The following is a 16,301-nucleotide window of genomic DNA, read 5'->3' on the forward strand; positions in this document are numbered from 1 at the left end:
TTTCTGACATTATTATGACCTGACATCTTTTTGCAGACGTGGTGAGATCTATACAAAAACATGCACAGTGGAATTGATCATCAAATGGATGAATTCCTATTTACTCAGGTCCCCTGCATGTAAACACAACCTGTGGGTGGTGATAAAGCTGTATTTTTAAGACCTGCTTGAAAGAAAAACAACCTTCTTTCAGTGGTATATTCCAAAGAGTTTAGCTTCAAATTCCATTTTTGTATTTTTTTTTTTCTTACTGGCAACACCAAGTGATCTGCCATTTTGAAAACAAGTTGTTTTGCTGGCAATACCCTGCTGTGCACTAGGTGGTGCTAGCGCCTACTTATTCAAAGACACGTTGGCTGGTCTAGCCTAATCAATGGCAGGACACTGGTACTGAAGCACAGCTCCTAAACTCACTGTCAAAACATAACACACTATTATCAAAAAACAACAGCTCAGTATTGGTGTAATTACAATAAAACAACAGCACGGTATTGGTGTAATTACAATAAAACAACAGCACAGTATTGGTGTAATTACAATAAAACAACAGCACAGTATTGGAGTAATTACAATAAAACAACAGCACGGTATTGGTGTAATTACAATAAAACAACAGCACAGTATTGGTGTAATTACAATAAAACAACAGCACAGTATTGGTGTAATTACAATAAAACAACAGCTCAGTATTGGAGTAACTGCAATAAAACAACAGCACAGTATTGGAGTAACTGCAATAAAAACACTTCTCTGGATGACTGCAAACATGACAGAAAGGGAAAAGAGATTGGAGTTTGAAGCTGCTAGTCTTCAAAGTAACTTTTCAAGATACTCTAGTACTTAAAAAAAAAAAAAAAAGAAAGTTTTTTACAGTAAGTCCAAATGAAAAATACTATGTTTAGTGAAGATTAGCCTTACTAAGTACTGACAAACAGGAGGGGGTTGCAATCTCCATTCCTCAAAACTATCCTGGACTGGTGGAAGCCCCCTTTCTCTTCGGGGGTGAGTGAACTGCTGCCTCACTTATCCCCGAAGAGAAAGGGGGCTCCCTCCAGTCCAGGGCAGGCTTGAGGCATGGAGACTGAACTGCTCACCCCTAAGAGAAAGGGGGCTCCCTCCAGTCCAGGGCAGGCTTGAGGCATGGAGACTGAACTGCTCACCCCTAAGAGAAAGGGGGCTCCCTCCAGTTCAGGGCTGGCTTGAGGCATGGAGACTGAACTGCTAACATGACTAACTCTGCACTCTACTTCTTTTACAACAGTAGGTGAGACTCTCAGTAAAACAATTTATTTGTATCTCACCAGTTGTTTAATGTAGATGATCTCTTCTGTGCAGTTCCTCAAACACAATGACAAGGGTGACATGCAGTGAACAAAAAAGGCAACAGAATGAACCACTGCTACATTTGACACTATCTAGTAACCAATGTAAAAGAAATACACAACTGCATGCTGCATGGGGCCAGAGAGCATTTCGTGTTGTCCTTGAGTCAAAGTGGCTTTGTGATGTAATACTGATGTCATTATACCATGACTTTTTCTTAATGGGGTAACATTGAAGGATGAAGCTTTACAATGGCAGCCTTTTAAAGTAATTGTACTGACAAAATAATTCTGTGAATCTCACCCATTTTGCACTTCTATTAGCTACATAGGTCTCAAATGTGCAGTTCTGAAAGAAACACGTTATTGCAAACATGTTTTTATTTTAAAACAGACATCTGGTATTACAGTCTGTTCCTGCTTTACTTCCTTGGTTATTAGACCCCAATAGTCTTCTGGGTCACTGGCATGACAGTTAATAAGGGAAGCAGCCGATTGGTTATTCAATTGATCTTTATTTTATATAGCGCCTTTCATAGTGGACCACCATCACAAAGCGCTTTACAAGATACAGTAAGAAACAATACAAGGCTAGGATGTGAAAATTCAGGCTTAAAGAGCATGGAAAGCAAGAGAGAACAAGTTGAGAGTTGATATAAAGAGCGTGACAATGGGAGCATCAAGCACCAAAACTGGGAGAGAGTTCCAGAGAGTCGGAGCCATGAAGCTAAATGAGCGTTCTCCAAGTGTGGTGCACTTTTGCTTGGGGATAACTAGCAGGCCATATAGAGTCGGAGGACCTCAGCTTGTGGGCAGGGACAGCAAGTTGAGGAGGTACTCGGGACCTGTGTGATGAAGGGCATTGTAGGGGAGCAGGAGAATTTTGAAAGTAATCCTGAATTTACAGGTAGCCGGTGCAGCTGGGCAAGATGGGGGGTGGGGTGACAGGAAAGAAGCCAGTAAAAGGGTAGATACAATTTCAGCCTCCAGGTGAAATAACCCAGGGAGTGTGACAGTGTGGCAGTGAGATGAGATGAGGTTAAAAGCACTAAAACCACGAAAGCAGACAAGCCCAGCTCTTTCGCACTGTGGTTTAGGCTCTCACTTGCGGTACGCGGGGTCGCTGATTCATGCCCCCAGCCTCCTCCCTGTTAAAACTTCTTTTTCTTTCAAAAAGTTGTACATTTTGTACAAGTTTTGGAGTCTGACTTCAACCGAATGCATCATTCAGGGACAGGCTGTCAGTGGCCTTTGTGATGTTTGTTTATTGAAAGTGTGCAGTGCAATCCTATAGAAAGTAAGCAACTAAACTTCTCCTATTATTCGAGACGGCTGTCGATTTAAAAACAAACTGTCTACTTTCGATTTTACTACAGTGCCGTTGTCAAATCCAGTTGTGTTTCGTACTCGTATAATTCTGCTTGTAACTTCCTTCTGTTTTTTTTTTTGTTTTTTTTTAAGCAGCTTGTGTTAAGCATCATTATCAAAAAATGTGAATACTGCTTTAAACAGTAAAGAGGACATTAAGTTAGTAGGCTGGTCATTTTCTATTTAAAAGTTTTGATACATTTCTCATGTTACAGTAATTGCTGCTATGTTCCATGTATTTTCTCTGCCATGCACATCCATTCACTATATAGGTCTCATATGTGGAACATATGTAGAGGTATTTGCATTTTAAATCATGATATCTGGCACTACATCCAGCCCCTGTGCGTATTTTGTATTATATTTGTTGTAATATTAATCAAATTTATTGTTTAGTGTTTAATAAAACACAATGTTTGTTATTAATGTTTTACAGCATGGATGGGGTTAAAATTCCCCATCCATGCTAAACTTGTGCAGAATGTGACCATCTCCAGATGGTTAATTTATTACTAATCTGGAGAGGGTCACATGTATAAAAACTCGCAGCTTTGGCTGAACGGGGTTGGTTTGGTTCAGAGACGAAAGACTTGAGTCGTGAGTGAAATTAAATACTTCGAAATTCTACTCGTGCTGGCTCTTAAACCAGCATGTTATTTGTTTTGGGTATGTTCACCGTGTTTTTTATTGTCTGTCTGTTTTGGCAATTGTGCCGTTTTGTTTTGAAAAGCACTTTTATTTATTTATAATAAACACGCGCATCAGCGCTTCATACCCCGTAGTACCGAGTCTGTCTCTTCCTGGTCTGACATCACCACAAGTCATCCTGGTCACAGCAAGCCATGCTTTTAGTCTTGCACTTTCAGAACTAAAGCAGTAACAGACTTCCTGGAAAGAGGTGCAAACAAAACTGAGAATTTTCTTTAAACAAAGTGCACCACCAGATATCATGTTTTAAAATGTAAATGTTTGCTGTAATATGCATTTCTTTCAAAACTGCACATTTGACACCTGTGTAGTGAATGCAAGCGCATGACAGGCCACATTTATGGAATTATTTTGTTAGCTACAATTTTAAAGCTTAAGCCTTAAGAACATAAAGCATAAAAAATGATGGGCTTGTGAAATGTTATGGTTTCTGTCACTGTTTTGTATTACATATACCACAAACCTTTGATTCAATTATTGGAAATAATGTCTATTTCCTTAGTAGTAGCAAAAATGTCGTGATACTGTGCTTGAATTTCAAAATGTAAGCTAAGTCACACTTGTGTGTCAATAGGGTTGCAATATGTGCATTAGTAATTTTGGAAACCACCCAGCCACCAGCCTGAGTCATTTGGTTAAGGGAACTGTTTGACAGTATTTCGTACTAGCAAAATATACAGTAAGGTAAGAGTCTTTTCTTTAAGAACAGCTGGTACACCAGAGTGTAACCATTAACCCATTCCCCTGCAACACGCTGTCCCTAGAAATACATAAGTAAGAAATACCTCATAGGACATGTTGGCGGCAATGTGTTGTCGGGGGACAGGTTTAATGGGTACACTCTGGTGTACGAGCTGCACTTAGAGAGAAGACGTGTTTGAGAACACAGGGCTGATTTTAAATTCACCAGGATGTATGACTGAAACAAAAAATGAAGTACGAAGTGATTCTAAATGAAAAGACATTCGTTAAATTAGTCATACACCAGATAACTGTGATAATTGATAGCAGTACCAAGTTGTTCTTTAATTGTGAAACATTCAATAATTGTACCAATAATAAAACATCATGGAAAGAAGGACACATTTGGTAAAGCCCATGCAACCCATTTACTTTTGCTGTCACAACTGCATCCTTTTGCATTGTCTGAATTCTTTCACTATTTCGCTGTGAAGTTTTAATGCTCCCTCAGTTTTCACTACTTCGTTTGTAAGACTCAAATTTCAGCACATACAAAACGGGAAGTCCAGCTTTTTTACTGCGCAGAGCAATTTTGTTTCCTTTTTCTGCAATATTAGGATATTGTGAAGGCAGTCTGGTTACATATGTGCTAACTCAGTTCTCAGATGGTTTTGTCAAGCGTTCAGAGGTACACACGCACATTATGGTAAGTTCCACACATTGAATTATTTCTGTATATATTTAATATCGAGAATATTCTAAACAGCTGGGAAGCTAATTGAATGATTAAACTAGAGATTGCACAGGCTGCTTCCACTGTTGTTTATCAGGGTCACATCTGGGTTCGGAACATGCTACATTTTAACTAATAGAAATAAACTAGTAATTAGTTTATTTCTATTAATTTGAATTCATTGTTAAGTATAAAGGATGTTTGTTAGTTTAGGGATTCACTGATTAAGGGCTGAAGAAACATTTTATTAGAGAAATAGAAACAGTTAGAAATAAGATATGAAAATATATAAATGGTAAACATTCCAGCAGTACATGTTGTACAATTATTTCTATTAATAGGAAATAAAAACATTATTGAAGACTGAGGAGTTTATATATAACCTATATAACTGATATATAACTGATAATATATATATATATATATATATATATATATATATATATATATATATATATATATATATATATATCTATATATATATATATATATATATATATATATAGATATATATATATATAGATATATATACACACACACACACAGTACCAGTGTTCTGAAAATCTGAGCCTCTGATAAATAGCGCCTCCCCTCCAAATGAGCTACCTAAATCAAACAATACAAGGAAGCTTATTTGGAGAAGCACAAATGACGGCTTCAAACGGGCTACCCTGTGTTTTGACTGAAATGTGCAGGTTTTAACACACTAAAGCCCGGGTAGCTCATTTGGAGGGGCAGGAAGATGAACTTGATAATGGTGATGTGTATTTGGAAGTGAATGCTTAGTGTGCAGTGTTAGATTGCAGGGTAGACAGATCACAGCCAGCATTTTGAGGAAGTTATTATTTATTTTTCTTTAAGCATTTAACACAAAGTGGTACTCAGCTCTGGCCCTCGAGATACAATCCAGTCCAGGTTTTTACTCCAAGCAGGTTCTAATGTAGTTAATTGAAGCTGCTGAGAGGCAATTAACTAATGTAGGACCTGGCTGGAATAAAGACCAGGACTGGAGTGGATCTCGAGGGCTAGAGCTGAGTACCACTGTTTAAACGATCCCAGCTGACACTGTAATGTCATTTTATAGCTATAAGTAGAACTTTATTATTTTATTTATTTATTTTTTGCATAAAACCCGATATCTACTCCTTTTGATTATATTTAGAAATGTTTGCTGGATTTTTTAACTTAAATAATTCATCCTGGGGTTTTATACACCTGCTGGGTTCCCAGTAAGAGACCACAATGTATTTGTTCCAATTCCCAGCTTTTAACTGGTCACCAGCAGTTACTGGAATTTTGTCAATGGATAAGTTGTGTGTGATACCGCAAATGTTATCTATTTACCACCAATTTAGAATAGACTGGTGGGGTGTTTCTACCCTTTATTTTCTACCTTTGCCAATTAGTTTCTTCGATGGTGACTGGCAAGACTCACAAGACTCTTGGCAGTCACCATTGCAAAAGCCATTTGTTTGCTATCAATATGGATGCGCCTGGAAACAGTTCAATGAATGTAAATTGATTTTCTTTTTTTGTTGAGTAGAGCATGGCACTAAGGAGGACCATACCACTTCTGCTTCTTTTCATCTGGACTTGTAGCAGCACAGACTGTGGCACAGATGCTACACTAGACTGGGCACATCTTACTGATGGAAATATTCAGTGTCGAAACAAGAACATTTCCACAATTAGAAACACCAATCATAGTGTATCAAATCTAGCTGAAGTAGATCTTTCCAATAATAAACTCACGCGCTTACAGCATGATTTTCTTGTGAACACAACCTCATTAAAAACCCTCAATCTCAGCCATAATCTCCTGGTTGTTCTCCCTTCAAATTTTTTGGAGCGCTCAACCAATCTAAAACATTTGAACCTGGAAGGAAACCCTCTGAATTCAGTCCCGTCCACCATATTTGAAAATAAAGCTCTGCAGCAGATGGTGGTGGACTGCAGGTGTGATGTTGTACAAAGTGCAATAACACACTGTCAGAACTGCAGCTCTTTTCTAAAATGTTCATCAAATTCAAACTTGACCAACGTTTACAGTTTCTATGAAGAGAAATGTTCGATTAGTATTGGACTTGTCGTCAGTCTTAGTCTAGCATTTCTTGTGGTTGCTGTAGTTGTGATCATGGCTGTGATCTGGCGTCTGAGGAGTACTTCAAAGACAATTACACCTTCTTGTGGTAATAAAGAAGTAGCAAACAGAAGCCCAGAAGGCCAGAATCCTAGGTACGCCGCCACAACTATGAGCGAGACGTTTTCGCAGAACCAGTTTTATGAAAATGTGGAGGTTGCTGCCACTGCTGCGGCACAGAAAATGGAGTATGAAAGTGTGGGCATGAGTACACACCAGCAAGCACAGGGGTGAGTACACAGCTCCAAGCACAGGGGTGAGTACACAGATCCAAGCACAGGGGTGAGTACACAGCTCCAAGCACAGGGGTGAGTACACAGCTCCAAGCACAGGGGTGAGTACACAGCTCCAAGCACAGGGGTGAGTACACAGATCCAAGCACAGGGGTGAGTACACAGCTCCGGGTGTCTCTGCTATAGCTTAACTAGCTTCTAAATACCTTAAACCTCATACAACTCTTTGCCACACGTCTCACCTAGAAGTCTCAATGGTATCCATAACTAGTAAACACTCAATAGTGCTGAATTTTGAAATAATTACATAAATGTAGTAAATTCAATGACAAAATGTAACGTTTATTATGTTTCTTTTATAGTTTCAATGTCTTAAATAGTGCAGCAAGTTGAGGCAAATTTCTTAATGGTCCCATCCATCTGTCTATACATCCATTTGTCTGGAAGACTAATTTCCTTGATTTCTTCGCTAAACTTTACTCTCCAGCCTCCCATACATGTTTTGGATTGCATTTGGCTATAATACGATAAACTTGTGATTTTATTATTATTATTTCTTAGCAGACGCCCTTATCCAGGGCGACTTACAATTGTTACAAGATATCACATTATACATTATTTCACATTATTTTTACATACAATTACCCATTTATACAGTTGGGTTTTTACTGGAGCAATCTAGGTAAAGTACCTTGCTCAAGGGTACAACAGCAGTGTCCCCCACTGGGGATTGAACCCACAACCCTCTGGTCAAGAGTCCAGAGCCCTAACCACTACACCACACTGCTGCTATTTTAAACAAATATTATGAACCTTTCAGGTATTGTGTGACTGTTACCTGATTATGAGGACTGTGTGTGCCTGCATTGCTTAGACATGTGTAGCGCCGGCTAGATCAGAAAAGTGTGCAGTTGCATTTATATTCCCAGGGTATTCCCCTGGGCTTTTACCTGATTATGAGGACTCACTGTGTGTGCCTGCATTGCTTAGACATGTGTAGCGCCGGCTAGATCAGAAAAGTGTGCAGTTGCATTTATATTCCCAGGGTATTCCCCTGGGCTGTATCAACCCCTTATTGTTAGGGGTAATCACACAATGCAACCCAGGGTGACTGCCCAGAGTATAAAAAAGCATGTTTTCATTTTACGGGTAACATACCAATTGCACCTTGTATCAGATTTTCCCAGAGAACAAACATTACTGAATACCCTTTGAGAAGCACTCACTAGTGCTGAAACTGTAGTCGAATCATTTGCCATTTAGTTGATGCCGTTTCTTGTATTGGTTCTTGTATCTGTGTTCCAGTTGTATTTTTGTTTAGAATACCCTTTGTTTGCTGTTTGTTTAGGCAGCCCCCCCAGGGTGATGATGAGTGCTACATGCAGTACGAACCTCAGGATGAAGCCATCTACAGCAATGACCCATCTGTGTACTACAACTACTCCAGCTCTGCCAATCCCACTGACGATGTCTACATCATGCCTGATCAGTAACACAACAAAAACACACAGCAGTGCTTGTGGAAGATGTCACTAAAACAAGTGCAATAAGGCTTTAAAGCTGCAGAATCTCAGTCACACCCAGGATTTATTCTGCACTGTACTTCATTGGAAACAAGACACTGTGGACTCCCTCGTTTGTTAATGTGCTACGAAGGCAGGTCAGTTTAGTGGCAGCTTCCTCTCTGGCTCCAGTTTGATTATGTTTTCTAAAGGCAGTTTTATTGTAGCTTTGCAGGTTTCCTCCCTCCCTGCAGTCCCTTGTAATTGAATGGGATATATTTTCGCTGACCCTTTACCTTTACATATGCTTGCAATCATTCTCTGTGTCCAGTGCTTTCACCTGAGTTCAGGAGCTGCTCTTCAGTTCTAGTTACCTGCTGTAGATAGCTGTGACGAGATTAGTCCAAGTCAGTTTAGAGAGGTAAGAGCCAGCACCATCTGCACCACTTTGGATTTGAGTTGCCTTTAGTTTTCATGGCAATGCACCTCTGTGCACTGGATGGAGTTTTCTAATATGAATACACTCTGGCTGGTCTAGAGCTGAAGAGACTCTTTAAAAACACACACTATTTGAGTAACTGCAATAAGAACCACTCAGCATTATTATGAGCATCATGATATATCTGAAAACTCACAGCAGGGCGATGCAAGTCCTAATAACAGCAGTGTGTAGTGGTGTGGTTAGGGCTCTGGACTAACCACACTACTCACCACACTAACCACACTCCTAGTAGGGCAGCAGTGTGGAGTAATGGTTAGGGGCGCTGGACTCTTGACTGGAGGGTTGTGGGTTCAATCCCAGGTGGGGGGACACTGTACCCTTGAGCAAGGTACTTTACCTAGATTGCTCTGGTAAAAACCCAGCTCTATAAATGGGTAATTGTATATAAATAAATAATGTGTAAAAAAAATAACAGAATTGAATGTAAAAATAATGTGATATGTTGTAACAATTGTAAGTCTCCCTGGATAAGGGCATCTGCTAAGAAATAAATAATACTAATAAATAACACGATCAGGCCATGTAAAGGGGGTTTTGCCCATTGAAAATATGAATTATGCATGATATTTACTTTTAATGCATAAATAATACGCATCGCCATTTTGCTTCTTGTCGACCAAACTTTTGGAAGGTAAATCTATCTAATAAATACAATATTCCGTGTTTGGAGAGAGTCGGGATGCGTTATATTGCTAAAGCAAGGCTCAGTCAGGAATACAATATTATCGTTTCTTTAGAAATATATACTGTTATGCTTTTGTTAAGTATATTCCATCTGCAGCGCTGGATCAAATGAAAGTTCTGTTTCTGTGTTTGCTTCACAGCCATTTGTGGTCAATAAAGTAAAAAAAAAAAAAACAATAGTCATTTTTGTTTTTATTGTAAGACCAAGCTTTTGTACAGTGGTTCAAAGTAACATTACAGTTAAAAATGTAAGGCTGTAGTTTTTTTTGGGCAGGTGTAGGCTGGTATAGCCCCGGTTTTTGTAAATGACTAAGCATCTAAATCACTTATGCTCGTCTAGAGCAGGGATTCATTCCAATTACTTAATGAAACTCTTAATTGAACTAATGTGGTTCATTAGACCATTTTAATTGTTCTCAGTGCCTAAAAAGTTACTTATAAAATGATATATTTAACTTGAAATCTGATGCTGAAAACAACTAAAAAGGTTGAATTAAGCATATTATCAGTTCAATGAAGGGTCTAGTTAAGTAATTCAGAGCTCATTTGTTCCTACAGGTAACATTGGATTTAGACGTGTCAACAGTGGAGTTTCCATGCGTGTTTTTTTAGCTCGAGACATTTGCTCAAGAAAAATGTCTCGTGTAAAATGCTTTTCTGAGTTTCCATTCGCTCAGTTTATTTTACTCGAGTAAACCGGGCTTTTCACCCAACGTCATGCAAATGAATGGGAAAGGTGGGGGTTGATATGTAAATTAACTATGCGTAAAATACTCGTGCTGGTTTTGAAGATTACTAGTGACATTTTGTGAAAATGTGGTTTACATGCGCAGAGAACTGGTACAGGAGTGAATCTAAGCTGCTGTAATAAAGCAAAATACCTGGTGCCTGGTTGGTTAATAAAGTGTTTTACTGCTCTGCCCAAATAGTTTTTCAAATGTCATTAGTGGGGTGTCATGTCATTAGTATTGAACTAATTTTATCTTACGACTCATTTATTAAAAATTAACTGAGAGGTATAATGAAACTGACCAACACAGGTATTGCAGATCACCACGGCTGAAAACCGGTGGAGACGTAAGCTTCCTAAGCTCTGTGCCAGACATCTTCCACGTGTGCTCCCAAGGCTGTCTGGATTGGGAACAGTGGATGTTTTCCATTTGTTTCGGGGGCTTTAACCTTCAAACATCCTCTACCAGCAAGTCCTTATGCCTTGTTATCTAATGCTAGTGGCTAGCGAAAGGATGGTTTGGACACATACTCATCCATCTTGCTGGTGGGAAGGGGTTGTGCTTTCAGAAGTGCAGTGGATGTCATTTTGCATCACCAGGGCAACATTCAGTATTATAGTGGCACTGGTAAAAGAAGATATGCAGCCAAAAAGGAATTACGTACTGCCTCCTGTGCCAGTGGAAAAAAAGAGTGGCGATTGCTCTGTATAGGCTGGCATCCTCAGCTGAGTGCAGGGTTAGGGTTACTCAGCTGAGTGCAGGGTTAGGGTTACTCAGCTGAGTGCAGGGTTAGGGTTACTCAGCTGAGTGCAGGGTTAGGGTTACTCAGCTGAGTGCAGGGTTAGGGTTACTCAGCTGAGTACAGGGTTAGGGTTACTCAGCTGAGTACAGGGTAGTTGGCAATGTGTTTGGGGTGCATAAAACCACAGTTCATCGCTGTATTTACAAGTTTGTCAACTCCCTTGTTCACTGCAACACGTACATAGCTATGCCAAATGTAACTGAAGCACAAAGCATTGCTCTGCGGGACCGTCCCACTTCTCCCGAATGGCCCCTCCTTGCTCGTTCCTGCAGGTAGGACTGTTTTAGTTTTTTTAATTTGTCCCTAGCTTGTGGTACTTTGCGCTCTACTCCTCTTTCTGAGAAGTGACGTCACAAGCAGCAGTCGAGCTTGCGTTCTTTTGTTTTGTTTAGTTGAGGTTTACTGGTGGAGTTTGGCAAAATGTCTTTTCATGACTCTTGAATGATTAAGCGATAGAATATATCTTTCATTTACCATACTAGCAGATGTAGCTTATAATTTATATAAAACCTTCCAGCAAGGCAAAAGATCAGCAGATCCAGTGACCATACAAAACAGAGGATGGAATAACATCTTGAATCCCCGCAAATGTATAGCATAGATATTTATTCACACGCAGTCACTTCAGTTGCTATTTTGGACATGATAACTGGCTTATATACCTGAGTTGTCTCGATGGATCTTTGAAAGCCCCCTGCAGCGTAGAATCTTAGTGATTATCTGCACTACCACAGGAACACCTCACATAAATACAGTATTGCTTGTGTATTTAGTCTATGCTAATTTACAGTTTTTCTCAGTTGCTAAATCACAATGTTGGATACTCCGAAAGCAATTATCAAAACATTTAACTCAAATGCAAAAACACTTCGCACATTTTAAGACATATCACACATTTGCAAAATTAAGTATGTCAAATTTATTCACACATCTTGCAAAACATAATGCTAACATCAATACATCAAACAAAAAGTTATATAGTATTTAACCCCTCATCCAAAATAAAATGCAGCAGTTTTTTTCTCCAAAATTTAGATAGACCAATTACAGTTTTTCTCAATTGCTAAAACAAAATTCCTGAAACTATTAGCACAATTCCCAAAACATGTAAACACATGTGGATGTGGACGTGGGCGTGGATGTGGTCGCGGTCGTGGTATTGTGAGCAGACAGCCTTGACAAGGGAGACAAAAACATGCTGCTGTCTCAAATAACATACGAGTAACTGTCATTGATCATGTCATAAACAGAGGCTTGACAATGAAAGCAGCTGGGTTGATAGTTCAACCAAACCTGAAACGCTCCACGGTTGCATCTCTCATCCGTACATTTCATACTGAGAATCGGCAAGTCAAGTGCATATTACAAAACATACAAATATATCATTATGAGCATGGCATCTTTGTATGGAGAAAAGCAGCCTGAACGTAGAGTTTGTTTATGTGGTAATAAATCGTGAGCGCCGTGCTGTCGTGTTTCACTGCACTTCTGTGTCTCCGTGCTTCCATTCTGGCTCTCACCTGCCTGTCTGTCTGCCTGCCTCAGTGCGGGAACAACACGTAAGAATGCCACAGGGAGAGATCGAGATTCCGAGCAAACGACAGCGAAACTGTAGTCCTTACAAGTATCGGTGTATGGTGGAAAGGGAGAGATTGCGTTTTTTAAAACAATAAGTAATGAATTCTATGATGGAAGATTCGGAAGTAAGGCGTGAATGTGACAGGGAGCAGTATTTGATGTAAGAACGCCACCCTGTATTATAAGCAGCTCTGGTGCTTTGTGAGACTGATTGTTTCATGAGATTAACTGCTGATTCGGAGATCTGGATGTTGGGAGATGGTTGACTTAGTACAATGTGAGGTCCTTGAACCCTGGACATGGATGCGGTAGGGGGTCTCCTGAAAACAGTGAATGGAATTTCTGAAAATTAAAATGAGAAAGAGAGTCAGCAATTATGTTTTTTGAACCCGGGATGTGTTTAGCTTGGATTCTAAAGTTACCCAACATTGAAACCCAGGTGAGTTTTCTGATGAGCCTCATTGAAGGCAGGGGAAGAGGATTTGCCTTTATTGATAATAGCTACTGTAGAGGTGTTATGACCTTTTTTGAGCATTGATGCCCCCAGATTACAGCCGCAACTGAAGATTGCTCTGTGGAAGGAAGGGATGACATCTCGGGGGGCCAATTCCCGTAGAACCACTTGGAACCTGAGATATCACCGAAGCCCTGAGAGGGGGCATGTGGCAATGTGCCCCGTCCCTGTGTGCATTTGTGTGTTGCGTGCGTGTGTTAATGTTGGTGTATAGATTGGTACACGGGATATAAACGGGTCTGTGTTTCACGTGTGATTTAATAAGTGTAGATTTGTATTTAGGCACGAGGAGGGCACAAATCACTTCACGTGCTGGTTAAATGTAATATGTGAGCACGGGGTTGCACAGAATTAATTCACGTGCTGGGATTCAAGTGAATAATTAATTAGTAATTGAATCCCAGCACAACAGTATATATAGACACATTTTCTTTCACTCGTGGTTGGGTGTTCGGTGAGTGGAGAACGAGTGTGGAGAAGGAGAAACTAAAATATTACAAAGAACGTAAATATAAGTTTTCACTCACCGTGTTTGTTCGTCTGTCTGTTTAAGTGTAGTACGTTTTGTTTGTCTTTTTATTTTGGCGTATAGTGCCGTGTCCCGTGTTTTTGTGTTCAAACCTTTTATTTTCTGTTCTGTTTATTAAATGCTGAGCGAAAGCATTCGCTCAGCTTCACCAAACCACACATCTCTGTCTGTTTATTTCCTGCTTCTGGTCTGACGCCACCCACTCCGGCCGTCTTTGTGACACGTGGTGTCATCGTGGGATAAACAGCGCCTCCAAGCGTCAGACCAGGAGAGGGGGTTTTGTGTTTAAAAAAAAAAAAAAAAAAAGAGGAAAAAAAAAACATGGCAGAAGACGCCATCAAAGTGCGGGACTGGATGCTGGAAAATGCTGGGCTGGAGGCCCAGTCTATACCAGTAGTCGTCCGGTTCCTGCGGTTTATGGATAGGGAACGATGGGAGGCTTACGAGAGGGAACAGACCGTAAGCACCTGGGAGGAAGGTGTGGGGTTGGTCCTCAGCTACCTGGAGGCAATTATAAGTGGAACAGCAGCCCAGGTAGCAGGTCCACCAGCAGAGGAAGAATGCCTGCTGTCCCCGTCTCCACCAGCAGAGGAAGAATGCCTGCTGGTTTTGCGTCCACAGCCCGAGCGGGAGGAGCCTGAGCGTCCACAGCCCGAGCGGGAGGAGCCTGAGCGTCCACAGCCCAAGCGGGAGGAGCCTGAGCGTCCACAGCCCAAGCGGGAGGAGCCTGAGCGTCCACAGCCCAAGCGGGAGGAGCCTGAACGTCCTACGCCTGAGCGGGAGGAGCCCGAACGTCCTACGCCTGAGTGGGAGGAGCCCGAACGTCCTACGCCTGAGTGGGAGGAGCCCGAACGTCCTACGCCTGATTGGGGGGAGCCCGAGCGTCCACAGCCCAAGAGGGGGGAGTCGGTGCGTCCACAGCCCAAAAGGGAGGAGTCGGTGCGTCCACAGCCCAAAAGGGAGGAGTCGGTGCGTCCACAGCCCAAAAGGGAGGAGTCTGTGCGTCCACAGCCCGAAGAGAGGGAAGTCGGGGCTTCCACAGCCCCAGGACCCAAGCTACCAGCAGAGGGAGAATGCCTGCTGGTTCCACCTCCACCAGCAGAGGGAGAATGCCTGCTGGTTTCCCCGTCAAAGGCGGAGCCGCACCAGTTCCCTGCAAGAGAGGCAGAGCAGCACCAGTCCCCTGGAAAAGGGGGAGACTACACGCTGCTCCCACCTCCATCGGCAGGAGACTACACGCTGCTCCCACCTTCACCAGCAGGAGCAGAGCAGCCGGAGCTGCCTCTGCCTCCGCCACCTACACCGGCAGGAGCAGAGCAGCAGGAGCTGCCTCTGCCTCCGCCACCTCCACCGGAAGGAGCAGAGCAGCAGGAGCTGCCTCTGCCTTCTCCACCACCACCGCCAGGAGCAGAGGAGCAGGAGCTGCCTCTGCCACTTCCAGGAGCAGAGGAGCAGGAGCTGCCTCTGCCTCCGCCACTGTCAGAAGCAGAACAGCAGGAGCTGTCTCTGCTTTCCGTACCTCCACCACAGGGAGTACGGTGGCCGGAGCCCCAGAAAGGGGAGCTGTCGGCCACGAAGAAGGGGGAGGAGGTCTGGAGACCACCAACCCAGCAGCAGTTTCGCTGCCGGAGATCGTGGGGGAGGTCCGGAGACCTGCTCCCACTGCAGCAGTTTCGCTGCCGGAGATCGTGGGGGAGGTCCGGAGACCTGCTCCCACTGCAGCAGTTTCGCTGCCGGAGATCGTGGGGGAGGTCCGGAGACCTGCTCCCACTGCAGCTTCTTCGCTGCCGGCAGTACTGTGGTCGGAGCCCCACCAAGGGGAGCTACCGGCTACGAAGGAAGGGGGAGAGGTCAGGAGACCAGCATCCCCCGCAGCAATTTCGCTGCAAGCATGGACCAGCAGGCTGTCAGCCGTGCCACTACCGGCAGGGGTGCTGACAGCATTGCCAGCCATGGGCCCACTGAAGCCTCCCTTCCCAGCCCGAGACTTTGTCCTGGACTGCTGGATTTTTAAGGGGGGAGGTGGCCGTTGAGGCCGTGTGTGCTGCGCACAAGGGGGGGTATATGTGGCAATGTGCCCCGTTCCTGTGTGCATTTGTGTGTTGCGTGCGTGTGTTAATGTTGGTGTATAGATTGGTACACGGGATATAAACGGGTCTGTGTTTCACGTGTGATTTAATAAGTGTAGATTTGTATTTAGGCACGAGGAGGGCACAAATCACTTCACGTGCTGGTTAAATGTAATATGTGAGCACGGGGTTGCACAGAATTAAT

The 16,301-nt window shown here is 42.4% G+C and overlaps 1 protein-coding gene across 1 annotated transcript; it reads left to right on the top strand.

Annotated features, from left to right (window-relative positions):
• Window positions 1–4,655: 4,655 nt before the first annotated feature.
• On the top strand, window positions 4,656–10,040 carry LOC131721084 (uncharacterized). Its single transcript, XM_059014310.1, has 3 exons — window positions 4,656–4,785; window positions 6,356–7,182; window positions 8,534–10,040. The coding sequence occupies exons 1-3, from the start codon at window positions 4,783–4,785 to the stop codon at window positions 8,676–8,678; spliced, it is 975 nt and encodes a 324-aa protein (XP_058870293.1). The 5' UTR covers window positions 4,656–4,782; the 3' UTR covers window positions 8,679–10,040.
• The last annotated feature ends 6,261 nt before the right edge of the window (window positions 10,041–16,301 follow it).

Source organism: Acipenser ruthenus, chromosome 47 (assembly GCF_902713425.1).
Source record: "Acipenser ruthenus chromosome 47, fAciRut3.2 maternal haplotype, whole genome shotgun sequence".
Classification (NCBI taxonomy): Eukaryota; Metazoa; Chordata; class Actinopteri; order Acipenseriformes; family Acipenseridae; genus Acipenser; species Acipenser ruthenus.